This window comes from Podarcis liolepis (genome assembly GCF_965112155.1).
Source record: "Podarcis liolepis genome assembly, chromosome: 18".
NCBI classification, from domain to species: Eukaryota; Metazoa; Chordata; class Lepidosauria; order Squamata; family Lacertidae; genus Podarcis; species Podarcis liolepis.
In genome coordinates, this window is record NC_139572.1 from 7,119,447 (window position 1) to 7,133,112 (window position 13,666).

General features: G+C 41.1%; 1 protein-coding gene across 1 annotated transcript; it reads right to left on the reverse strand.

Annotated features, from left to right (window-relative positions):
* Positions 1-2,956: 2,956 nt before the first annotated feature.
* Positions 2,957-9,715, reverse strand: LOC310697260 (vomeronasal type-2 receptor 26-like; the record flags this gene model as incomplete). Its single annotated transcript, XM_083483719.1, has 6 exons — positions 2,957-3,897; positions 4,190-4,316; positions 5,660-5,887; positions 6,598-7,401; positions 7,694-7,985; positions 9,489-9,715. The coding sequence occupies 6 exons, from the start codon at positions 9,713-9,715 to the stop codon at positions 2,987-2,989; spliced, it is 2,589 nt and encodes an 862-aa protein (XP_083339845.1). The 3' UTR covers positions 2,957-2,986.
* Positions 9,716-13,666: the final 3,951 nt, after the last annotated feature.

Below are 13,666 nucleotides of genomic sequence, written 5' to 3' on the forward strand. Positions count from 1 at the left end.
AGAACCCAAAGACTCTTGCAAGGCCAGACTGGGTGGGCTTTCCCAATCTGGATGGTTTTCAACTCTACCTTCGGAGCTAGGAAGCACAAGACAGGCACACCCCTCTGTCGCCAGCTCTGCATCTTCACTCAGTCTGTCTCCAACACAGGAAATATTCTCGGCACCAACTTTTTCTTTCGCAGTCACAGCGCAATTAATATTGTAATGCTGTGTTGCTTTCCGAGCCTCATGCAATCTACAGAAATATCTCCTGAGCTTTCACCAGATGAGATGACTATAATTTTGATTATTCCAAGTGGAATAAGTTTCATCACAATAACTTTCTGGAGTCTTGAATGGCTCAAGCGGCAGGTGCAGAGCTGGAGAAAAACATGGTGCACAGAAGTCAAGGGGTGTGTTTGGAAGTTGGAAGTTTGGCCTGAACTTTGCTCAAGACCACAAAGAAGGAGCTGGATCCGACCATGGACTCTCCTTCCTTGGAGGTTTGAAGCAGAGGTTGGATGGCTATCTGTCGGGATTCTTTAGCTGAGATTCCTGCATTGCAGAGGGTTGGACTAGAGGACCTTGGGGTCCCTTTCCAAGTCTCCCATTCTATGATTCATTGGGGGGTTTTAAGAAGAGGTGGGAGAGTCAGGGATGGACAACAGCCAGATGAAGAAGTCCTAGCGTCGTATCCCAGGCATCCAAACCCTTTTAAAATGTAGGGTTTTGGGAGGAGGGCAGAGGCTGTTATTGGGTAGTAGTTTTTTATTTTGATTAAATAGATTGTGGTTTTATATTTTGATTTTGCTCTCTGAACCGCCCTGAGGCCTCCAGGCATAGGGTGGTATATAGATTCAACAAGTAAATAAATATGAAGGAATAAATGGAGAATGCTGAGAATCCTCAGTACTGTCAACGGGATACCTGGTGGTGGGATCTTGTTTCCTGGAGGCTGCTAGAGACTGAGACCGGTGGAGCCTGCGATGGGGAGGGTTTTCTCAAGCCCATCTCTGGCCACCTTGGGTGGATCTGGGCTGCTTTCTTAGGACCTTTATTTATTAATTTTATATTGCACCCTTCATTGGAATTCTACAGGTTGAATTGCTATAAGACTGAGAACTTAGTAAGCTTTCCCCCAATTTGAAGTGTTGAAAGTTTAAGTAGGATGCAATCTTGGCTTATTAACCTATTCTAAATGCTTCATCAGTGGCTGTTCTGTCAATTATTTTCACTTGCCCATCTGATCTTGGTTTTGCTCTATAAATGGGGACCTGAATGGGAGGAACCAGAGCTGGAGGAGGAGGCCTTCCAAAAGTTAAAATAATAAAACAGAATCAAATTACCTCAACTTCCTAAGAATCTGGGTGAATGCTTTCTTCACTACATTTTTTTTAAAAATTTATAATTATTAAGTCTCCACAGATATTCAAATCACTTGTCTTCGCATGCAGTTTAAAACAAAAAACAAAACAAAACCCCCCACACAATTTCTTCTTGACTCGACACCCCCCCTTCTCTATGTTTGTTTTTATTACTTCTTTTTATCAGATGTTTTAAAAAACATTTTTTTTAATCAAAGCCCCAATGTCGTATTTCAGTAATCCGCTGCTTATATTTCAAATCCTGCCTTTGACTTTATGTATGGATGATAGTTTGACAAATATCAATGGTCTCCATTCTTCCTGAAAAGATTCATCCTCATGTCCTCTTAGTTTAGCAGGTAATTTCACCATTTCAGCATATTCCCCCAGTTTCATAAACGAATCCACCCTCTTTCCACTTCGGTGCATATAAAGTTCTAGCTGCTGTGGTTGCATACATAAATAACCCAGTCAGCTTTCTCGGGACCTTTAATTATTAAATTTATATAGGAGCCTTCATTGGATTGCTACAGGTAGAATTGCTATAAGAATAAGTGTTTAGTAAACTTTCTACTAGTCTGGAGAGATGAAAGTCTAAGTAGGATGCAATCTTAGCTAATGAATCTAAATGCTTCATCAGTTGCTGTTCTGTCAATTATTTTCACTTCCCATCTGATCTTGGTTTTGCTCTATAAATGGGGCCTGAATGGGAGGAACCTGAGTAGGAGGAGGAGAACCTGAATGGGAGGAACCAGAGTTGGAGGAGGAGGACCTGAATGGGAGGAACCTGAGTAGGAGGAGGAGGACCTGAATGGGAGGAACCTGAGTAGGAGGAGGAGGACCTGAATGGGAGGAACCAGAGTTGGAGGAGGAGGCCTCTCGCTCTTCCTTCCAGACTGAGCATAAGATGCCTCCTCTGAAAAGGTTTGGCAGGCAGGGAATACAACTATCTGGCTTCGTCTCATTGATTCCCTCCAATGCTAAACTTGTTGCTGGCTCACTCATAATCTGGTGATCGACTCAACATCAGGGCACAATGTGTCATATCCTGGACAACGCAATAAAATCCATTGTACTCCAGTCAAGGCTTGGCTAAGGTCAGTTGCTACTCTTTGGAACAGGGAGCAGAGCTTACACAATACAGAAATTAAACCAACAAACGACAGAAGAGAACTTAAATGAATATCACAATTCATTAATATACAAAGTTTAGGAGAACAAAATGATGTGAAGTGAGCTTAAGAATGATACAGCATACCTGTAGAAAATGGAGCACAGGTATTTGAATATCTAGAAATGACATAACTAGAAAGTATTGTTGAATATCAGAATTGATATGGTTAATAGCAAAGCAAACAGACCAAAAAAACCTAACTCCTATCTCCCTCTAGAGTATCTTGTTGTGAGAGAAATATAAGTTCCCAAAACACAAAATTATTAAAAGATAATAGTTTACAAACTATGGGCAGTACACCAGGGCTCATTGTAGTCATGGGCAAAGCAAGGTAGCAAAACATTTCCTCCCATCTTCCGGTTCATGTGAACAGGACTACATAAAAGCTGGGCTAAGAATGAACATAATCTTTGTCAGAGGTGGAGAAGGAGCAACTTCTGGGCATCAGGAACATGGAATATTTTAAGAATCAACTGTTCCCTTCATTTCTAGTTGTCAGGTGCTCCTTTGTGTTCAGATCAGGCCTCAGCACAATAATGTAGCACTTGGGAAGGAAGATGCAGCCCAGAAGCCCAGCACTGGAGGCCAACATAGAGAAGATCTGCACGGCCACCATGTACTTGCCCTTGGTGCTCAGGTAGGTGGGCACAAAAGACACCCAAACACTGCAGAAGACCAGCATGCTGAAGGTGATCAGCTTGGCTTCGTTGAAGGAGCCAGGCAGCTTCCTGGCTAGGAAAGCCACCGTGAAGCAGGTGGCAGCCAAGAAGCCCAGGTAGCCGAGGGCAACGTAAAACATGGCCACAGACCCTTCGTTGCATTGCAGGATGATCTCTTCCACCTGGGAGAGCATGTCGGACTCTGGGAATGGGGGAGAAGAGCCCAGCCAGAGGGTGCAGATGAGAACTTGCCCCCCAGAACAGGAGATGACAATGGAGTTGGCCAGAGTCTTGCCCAGCCATCTCCTCACCCTGTTCCCAGGCTTTGTGGCCAGGAAGGCCAGCACCACCGTGATGGTCTTTGCCAAGACAGAAGAAACAGCAACTGAGAAGATGATGCTGAAGGCCGTTTGTCGGAGAAGGCAGGTCTCTTTCCTTGGGCGCCCGATGAAGAGGAAGGAGGACAAAAAGGAAAGCAGGAGGGAGACGAGAAGGATGTAGGAAAGGTCCCGGTTGTTGGCTTTGACTATGGGAGTTTCCTTGTATTTAATGAAGATTCCCAACACAATGCCTGCTGTTAAGGACAAGAAGAGGGCAACGGAAGCTAAAACAATTCCTAAATATTCTTCATAAGCCAGGAAGGTGGTAACCTTGGGGACACATTTATCTCTGTCCTTGTTTGAATGGTGATCTTCTGCGCATTTGGTGCAATGTTCTGCATCTGGGGAAGAGAAAAAGAGTGGCTGCAACATCACTTACATCCCTAATGATCTATGCTCTATTGCGTTTTGAAGAACTCTATTATGTTTTGAAGAAATCCTAGAGATTTCTTCCTTATGATCATTCCTTTCAACTCTCTTCCAGGATGTAATGAAGGCGATTAATCCTAAAGAAATTGAGGAAGGAGCCACATTCCACAATGTCTGCAGAATTCTCGCAAAAAGTGGGTGAGACTGGATTTCTGCCCTGTGTTTACTCTCTCTAGAAATGCCTTCCCTCTTGGAGTCACCCACCTTCCTGGGCGGAGAAGGTCCCTTCCACACACCGAGCACAAGCATAGCAGCAAATGGGCTTTCCTTCTAGAACCACCTTGGCATATCCAGGTCGACATCTTTCTGTACACCTGGAACGAGGCACGGCCTAACCAGAAAGGCAAGAAGGTACAAGAAAGAGGAACAGTTAGGAGTATTTGTGGGTATGTAATTCACTCATAGGGACGCGGGTGGCACTCTGGGTAAAACCACAGATCCTAGGGCTTGCCGATCAGAAGGTCGGCGGTTTGAATCCCCATGACGGGGTGAGCTCCCGTTGCTCAGTCCCTGATCCGGCCAACCTAGCAGTTCAAAAGCACGTCAAAAGTGCAAGTAGATAAATAGGTACCGCTCCGGCGGGAAGGTAAACGGAGATTCCGGGCGCTGCTCTGGTTCGCCAGAAGCGGCTTAGTCATGCTGCCCTCCTGACCGGCTCCCTCGGCCAATAAATCGAGATGAGCACCGCAACCCCAGAGTCGGCCACGACTGGACCTAATGGTCAGGGGTCCCGTTACCTTTACCTTAATTCACACATAGAGTGAATTTAAACAGATCTCTGGACTACAGCCTTTGACCCCTCATCAGGGTCCTTTCAACCCCCCACTGACCATTGGGGCGACCAGAATATCTTGTTCTTCATAATTAGTTCAGGACAACTGAGGTTTGCGCCACAGAACTCTGTTTCCTCTTCTCCGTTTACCTGCTTTCCTGCTTAATAAATCTTCAAAGAAAATGGCAATGGAGTCTGAAATGTGATTTCCCCAAAGTTCAGGATTCTGATAATCTCTCAACCACTAATAAAGACAAATTTAATATGACTTTTCCAAATATTGGTTTCCCTCACTCTCTTCTTGAGGCAAGCAAGGTTTCCTCTTGTTGCTGATCTATTTCCCTAGTTATTTTTAGTTTAAATGCCATTTCTTAACATTAACCTTACATTACAATATTTTTTAACTTCTCCTCCTTCACCAACAGCTGTGCACTTCTCAATTCCTGCACATACAATAGTTTAGCATTTGCAACATCTACAAGTGAGCTTACTACACAAATTAAAAAATCCACAATAAATCAGTAATTATCATTTCTAAAATAAATTACTTTCCATCCTTCTGCTTGTATGAAAGCCCAATAGTTCACTTTTACTAGGGGCTTTCCCTTTTCTTCTTATCTACGTAGTCCATTCGGTTAAAGATTCTGTCCAGAATTCTTAAATTCTCAGTCTGGCTCAGAAATAGATGGTGTCTTCCCTGAGAACCTCTGGGCTCTATCCTTTCTTTGAGCACCCCAAATTCCCTTGCTATCTAAACTGCTGTGGAAAGAAGGAGTGGTGGTTGCAGCTGCTATTGAGGGTCAAGACACCATTGGTCAACCTCATATGGTCATTTTTTAGCGGTTGTTTAAGGAAAAACATAATAAGCATCTCCTAGCCTTCTCCCTCTGTGATTTCCCTACCTTATTGAATTTCTTGTTCCACTCAATGGCTTCTGGGTTAATGGTGAACTTTATGCCAGCAGATGTCTCTCTCCTTATATTCCCAATTTTCACAAGGTCACGAGTCTTATTGGGAAACATCACCCAGTTCATAATATCGAAGTCTTCTGGCAGCTCCCAGTTCTCATCCAAGCACAGCCTGCCTCTGGAAGTATTCAGACACTGGATTTCTCTTAAGAAAGGGTGAAGCTGGAAAGACAGGGGAAAGCAGCAGCATTAAGAAACCGGGAAGCCAAGATGGATATCTCTCAGTCCTACTCACTTCAACCTCTTCTGATTTGGGGCCTGCGTGTATCTCATGTAGACTGGAATTCCTATTCAGCCATTTTTATTACTACAGACCCTGCAAGTGCTCCAATTTTCCAGGGATGTCCCTGAATTAGAGACAGTTTTTCATTTGATCCCAGAATTTCCCACTTTTCCTTAGAATGTCCCTATTTTCTTTGGAGAAATGTTGGTGGATGTGGAGTTATTCAACCCACAAGCCGTCTAATCCTATATTGGGAATTTTTAATATGTTTAATATTTTAGTATGAATTTCTTTATGTTGGGAGCTGCCCAGAGTACTGAGGCAACTGAAGAAGATGTGTAAACAGTGCTCTTTTTATAGAAATGAAGGTGCCGGAACTCACCATGAACACCTCCCTCTGAGAATGGCAATGGCACCCACCTGAGAGGTGCCAAAACTGAGTTTCAATGAGTTCCGCCTTTAAAAAGCTCTGGATATCAACAGTAAAATTATCGTTATGGAATGGGATGTCCCTATTTTCATCAGAGAAATGTTGGGCGGTCTGCTACTATTACTAATACTAATAGTAACTATGATATTTTACAGGTTTATCGACAGTCAAGATCAGCATCAGTTTGGACTGCAGGTTGCAAAAAGGGGAAGGAAATACCTGCCACGGCTGTAGCCTTTGGGGTCCCCATTGCTCTCCTTCCCACACCATCAGCCTCCTCTGGGATCTAGATGAAAGCGAAGCATGCAAGGCCTGAGCCACAACTTGAACATTGATGTAAGTGCCATAGCTGTCTAGAGACAGGGCTCTGTCACGCTCCGCTTGGGGCAATGGCTGCAGTTTCTCCTCCTCTCTGCATCTTATCCTGCCTTTCACGGACAACAGATGCTTTGAATATGAACACGGAAATGCTTGATTCAAATAATCCAGAAGATTGGTCTGCAATTTGTCACCTTTGCTGCTCCTTATTCCGGTCTGAATTGCAAAGGACAGAGAACCATGGAGGTGCTGGAACATATCTGGAGGGAGATGAAAGCCAATTCTGATTTCTAGCAAAGCTGTTGTGATCCAGACTTTCACCCCTATTTCCTTCTCATATACCATGTTTATTGCCATGAGTGTTATGATACCCAGTGCAGTGGTTATATAGGAAACAAATACCCCAACTTGTCTCCATAGGAAAAAAGTTTCCCCAGGCCTGATAGATTGATCAATATAACTTTCTGTTACTCTTTCTGATAAAGCAATGCAGATCCCTTTGCTGAGCATCAGAGGTTTCACAGCGCTCTCAAATCTTTCTCCACTGTCATTGTCTGGAGTGAAGAGGCCAATCCACGTCCATCCAAAATACAGGAGCAATTCAACAATCCCCTGGTACTGACTTTCCTCTTTGGGAGTCATCCGGTAGACAAAAGGGAACAGGGTTTTACCTTCGAGAACCTGGGCAGTGAAGCCATAACTGATCTAGCAAGGAAAGCAAAAGATCACCAATTTATTTTACTTTCAGCATAACGGGTATTTAATCATATGAAATGACTGAGATCTAAATCTCTGCTGGCTGAAGCTGATGGGAGTTTTAGTCTGAAACATCTGGAGGTGTCAAGTTGGTGAAGGCTCAGTTTTGAATAAGGGATGTTGGATCCATAGCTCAGGATTTTCCCATTTTGAAAAATATCCCCACTTGAACCCTCCCAAGAGAAGTTAGAATTTTACGCACTTGAAATTCTCTTTCCCTCCATGCTCTCCCACTACTTACCTGTGGGATTTTGTAGATGCCTGAAAAGGCTGAAACCACTCTTGAGATGAAAGTGTTGCCTCCTTCAAGAACAGCCAGCAGGTGATTCTGTTCTCCACAGTGATAATTGGGAATATTGCATCCACTGCCTGCAAGCAGCTCTAGCATGGCGTCCGAAGTCATCCTTGCATCGAAATAGTTCTCATAGATGTTGTGGCCCAGGGTGATGTTGGGTAAGAGCCTGAGATCCTGGTTGATCTCTTGGATGGTGACCAGGAAAGACAACATGTACCAGTAGATCCTAGGTGTGTCTCTGCAATAAATGAATCCTTTAAAAAGAGTGAAACTGGCATTCATACGAATTGGGGTGGGGACATTATATGATCCAAAAATATTAGTATGTATTGATGAATCCTATTGCATTAATATCAAACCATTTACAGTCTAGTATAGAATAAAAATTTGGAGACCTCTACTCCATGACCGGAGCTTTGATGCAAACAGCACACAGAGCTGTTCAGCAGTGGAAGAGACTCCCTCCGAAGGTGACCATGTGTCATGGATGCTTCAGGTGAGATTCTTCCAGGTTCCTTCCATCTCTGCAATCTATGATTCTTTTCTGCTATGGTTCTATGAGTAAGAAATGAAGGCGCCCCTCAAAATGTGTGCTATACTGGGAAGTTGCTGCAAAGGCTGCTTTTCCTGCATTGGTCTTTGACTTCTTCCAAGGGGCTAGACTATAGGTAGATAAGAGACAATTTGATTGAAGGAGGGGAAGCACCAAATACCTCAGTCCCCTTTTACTTAGAAATGAGGCAGTTTGAGTGTGTGGTAAAACCTATAATTTTGCACATGTTTTTCATCAGTGACTCCACCAATGAGGACACCCCCTGGTCTGTATTATTTTATATAATGATTTTATTTGGAGCATATCATTCCTGCTCTTCTCCCATAAAAATCCACCCATTTTCAAGAGAGATTTTTTCATTCTGAGATGTAGGTGTCCTGTTGTGTTGTATAAAGAGAACTGTGATCCAAATAGAATAAACGTAAAATAATTAATCTCAGTTGCTTGGAAATTGCTTGAGTTTCATGCCACTCTCTGGCTTAGGAAACAGGTACCTTCTATGCCAACCGTTGCAATAGTTAGAAATGAGACCAGTTGTGTGTGTGTGAAGAAAAGGAATAATTCCTTTTCACATTTTAGACTCCACTAACAAGGAAGTCTCCTGACTCATATTATTTTATTTATCATCTCAATTAAAGCACATATTTCCTGCTCTCCAGCCACCAAACGTTAATCTGTAGGATTTAAAAAATCCATTTTTAAAACTATAGCATTCTTTAATGACAGTTTGTTGATGGTCTTTTATAATATTATATCAGTACAAGGATATAATAGAAGAATGCAAGAATGCCAATGAATCTGGTCAGGGTTCAAAAGTTTGCACTGAATTTCCCCACCTGCAGGAAGCCATGAAACTCAGGCAATTTCCAGAGCTCAAAGGTTGAATTGCCTGAGTTTCATGGCATCCTGCAGGTGGGGAAATTCAGTGCATCCATAGGTAGGAGAGTGTTTCACTAAGGGAGACCCAGGGAACAAGGAAATGGGAGAGGTTTGGGTGGAATCTTTTAGTGGACCCCCCAGCTCCCATCAGCCCCAGCCAGCAAGACCAATGGTCAGGGCAGGGTAGACCTGCAACATGAGGACAGCCTTGGTTCCCCAGCCCTGAGACAGGGGCTCTTTCCTTGATAAATAGGAACCATTACAAGGACTGGAGGACCATGAAACCCACCCACATATGATTTTACATACCCCTCAGTCCTGGCCAAGGGTGTCTGAGAAAAGACGTATGGAGTTTCCTTATATAAGCGTTTTGGAGATATGATCCCGCTGATGAGAAAGTGTCCAGGCCGGTAGTAATTGCGAGCATCCAATTCATCCCTGACCAGATTCAAGGGACATTTCGCCTTGTGGTTCCTGCAGCCTCCAAAGGGCATCATGAGCAGCGGAAGCAGCAACAGAAGGAGCAGGGATCTCATTCTGGCTCTGCCTCCGCCTCCTCTTACCTGCCAAGGAGGCGAAGCAGAAGAACCCAAAGACTCTTGCAAGACCAGACTGGGTGGGCTTTCCCAATCTGGGTGGTTTTCAACTATACCTTCAGAGCTTCGAAGCACAAGGCAGGCACACCTCTCTTTCGCCAGCTCTGCATCTTGTCTCAGTCTGTCTCCAACACAGGGAATATTCTCTGCACCAACTTTTTCTTTCCCAGACACAGCGCAATTAATATTGTCATGTTGCTTTCCGAGGCTCATGCAATCTCCCGAAATATCTCCTGGGCTTTCAGAAGATGAGATGACTATAATTTTGATTATTCCAAGTGGAATAAGTTTCATCACAAAACCTTTCTGGAGTCCTGAATGGCTCAAGCGGCAGGTGCAGAGCTGGAGAAAAACATGCTTGATTCTAGCCGATCCCTTCTGATGAAACTGATGGAATATGATGAAATGTCTAAACTCAAAGGACAAAATGATGGATTGTTTTTTTACAATCTTTATCTACACATTAAGAAATACACAAATCAAACATATTGTTCTGTAATGAAAGAAACACTTTACACAAAGAGAAAATAGAAAATAGAAAAGAAAGGGGGAAAAGAAGAGAAAGAATATCGAGAAATAGAAAAAATAGAAAGTTAAATGAAGAATCTTATCAAAGACATGCAGTTTTTTAAGAGATACAAACCATCAGCGACATTTGTATAAACATATATTTCCATCAAGAAGTCCTTTTAATCTTCACCTTATCAATTTCTCCTCGCTACTCTTACTTTTCTTATTTATGTCTAATCTCTGGTTTTATTCCCTGATTTGTTAATAACTTCCTTCTACCTCTATACGGTTCCTAATTCCTCATTTCTTAAAATTTCTGTGTCTGTTCTCATTGTACAAAAGACCATTCTCTTAACTCTGTGGAATTTAGTCTATGCTCCACCAAGAGTAATCATGGGAAATACATTTCAACTTTTAAAAAACATCCCATTCTTTTTCCTGAATGATTTCTTATTCTCTTAGTTTTGCTAATTCCAGATATTCACATAGCTTTAAATGCCATTCTTCTTTTGTCGGTATTACATTACTCTTCCAATATTTTGCTACAAGAATCCAGGCAGCTGTAGTAGCATAAAGAAAAACAGGCCTATGGGATGTTTGTTGTGAAAATACCCCCAAAAAATAATTCTGTTTTTTTAGGAAATGTGTATTTTAACATTTTCTTCTGTTCGTCATATATCGTGTCCCAAAATACTTTGATTTTTGGACATGTCCACCACATGTGGAAAAGGTTTCCATTTTCATGCTGGCACCTCTAACATTTACGGCTTTTTGTTATTAATCTTTGCTAATTTTGATGGAATCAAATACCACCTGTATACCATCTTCATAAAATTTTCTTTAATCAGGTAGCATGCTGTGAATTTCATATCATTTTTCCACAGGCTTTCCCATTTCTCCAATTCTGTAGGTTAGCCGAAATCCTGGGCCCATTTACCATCACATCTTTAACTTGTTCGTCTTTAAATTCCAATCCAATAATAACCTGTACATTTTAGAGAGGTTTTTTTTACTATTTAGTAGAAGTTCACTTTCAAAATCTGATAATTTATCGTCAAATCCATTCCTATTTTTATCTGCCTTAAAAATTTTAAAATTTTTGTCTAGTTGATGGTATTGTAGCCAGGTCATACCCGTTTGCTTAAGTATATCATCTTTTTTCACTTTAAGTTGATTACAGTGGTACCTTGGGTTACATACGCTTCAGATTACATATGCTTCAGGTTATCCGGCCGGATAAAAAGGCAGTTCTGACGCTAGTGGATGCCAAAAAGGCCTTTGATAGTGTATCTTGGAAATCTGTGCAAAAAACTATAGAGAAAATGAATCTAGGAGGAAAAATGAGTTGTGGAATTCAAGCAATATATAAAACACAAAAAGCAAGGTTGATTATAAATAACAAAGTATCAGAATCCTTTAACATCTCAAAGGGCACGACAAGGTTGCCCATTATCGCCACTGTTATTTATCACAGTCCTAGAAATACATCTAAAAGCAATAAGGGATGATCCAAAAATAGAAGGAATAAAATTGGGGGAAAGAGTATATAAAGTGAAGGCCTTTGCTGATGATCTGATAATTACAACAGAAAATCCACTAAAAAGCATATTAGAAACATTATCTAAAATGAATGAATTTGGACAGCTATCAGGCTTTAAATTAAATAAGGAAAAAACAAAATTACTAGTGAAAAATTTGGAAGAAAAGGAGAAGGTAGAGTTAGAAGAGAGGACGGGGTTAAAAATAACAAATAAAGCCAAATATTTAGGAATTTGGATTACAATGAAAAATATAAATCTCTATAAGGATAATTATGTAAGAGTCTGGAAAGAGATAAAAGAAGAACTAGAAGTTTGGAGCAGATTAAAATTGTCATTATGGGGAAGGATCTCTACAATCAAAATGGTCATGCTATCAAAGATGTTGTTTTTGTTTCAATCCGTCCCAATTATAAGTGGGCTCAACTGCTTCAAAGATTGGCAAAAAAGATCTAGCTAGGTTTATCTGGAAGGTAAGAAGCCTAGGATTAAATTTAAATTGTTAACAGGATAGGGGAGGTTTTGCGCTTCCTGATCTTAGATTATACTATGAAGCATCATACCTAGTTTGGATCAAAGATTGGATAACTCTAAAGAATGCTAAATTATTAGATATTGAAGGATGGGACAACATAGTCAGCTGGCACGGCTATTTAGGTTAGAATAAGGTTAGAATACACAAAGGATCCCTTAATCACATTATTAGGAAAGCAATTTATGAGGTTTGGGAAAGAAATAAAAATTTGTTGGAGTCCAAAACCCCCTGGTGACTCTCACCAATGGAGGCAATGGCAGTCAAAAGGAAAATATGGAATCTAACTGGCAAACATATAAAGAATTACTGGAAGAAAAAAATACAGTGGTACCTCTGGTTACGTACTTAATTCGTTCTGGAGGTCCATTCTTAACCTGAAACTGTTCTTAACCTGAGACACCACTTTAGCTAATGGGGCCTCCCACTGCTGCCCCCCGATTTCTGTTCTCATCCTGAAACAAAGTTCTTAACCTGAGGTACTATTTCTGGGTTAGCGGAGTCTATAACCTGAAGCGTATGTAACCCGATGTTCCACTGTAATCAACTTAAACTGAAAAAAGATTAAACAAAAAAATTCCTTCCAGTAGCACCTTAAAGACCAACTAAGTTAGTTCTTGGTATGAGCTTTCGTGTGCATGCACACTTCTTCAGATAGAAGAAGTGTGCATGCACACGAAAGCTCATACCAAGAACTAACTTAGTTGGTCTTTAAGGTGCTACTGGAAGGAATTTTGACTCCATCAAAATTAGCAAAGATTAATAAAAAAAGCAGTAAATGTTGGAGGTGCCAGCATGAAAATGGAAACCTTTTCCACATGTGGTGGACGTGTCCAAAAATTAAAGTATTTTGGGACACGATATATGACGAATAGAAGAAAATGTTAAAATACACATTTCCTAAAAAAACAATTATTTTTATTGGGTATTTTCACAACAAACATCCCATAGGCTAATAAGAGAGTATTTTCTTTATGTTACTATGGCTGCCTGGATTCTTGTAGCAAAATATTGGAAGAGTAATGTAATAGCGACAAAACAAGAATGGCATTTAAAGCTATGAGAATATCTGGAATTAGTGAAACTAACAGAATCAATAAGAAATCATTCGGGAAATAAAATAAAAAAAGAATGAGATGTTGTCAAAAATTACATGATGAAATATGTTTCACATGATTACTCTTGGTGGAGCATAGATTAAATTCCACAGAGTTAAGAGAATAAGGTCGCTGATGGTTTGTAGTTCTTAAAAAACTGTATGTCTTTGGTAAGATTCTTCATTCAACTTTTTTTCTATTTTTTCTATTTCTC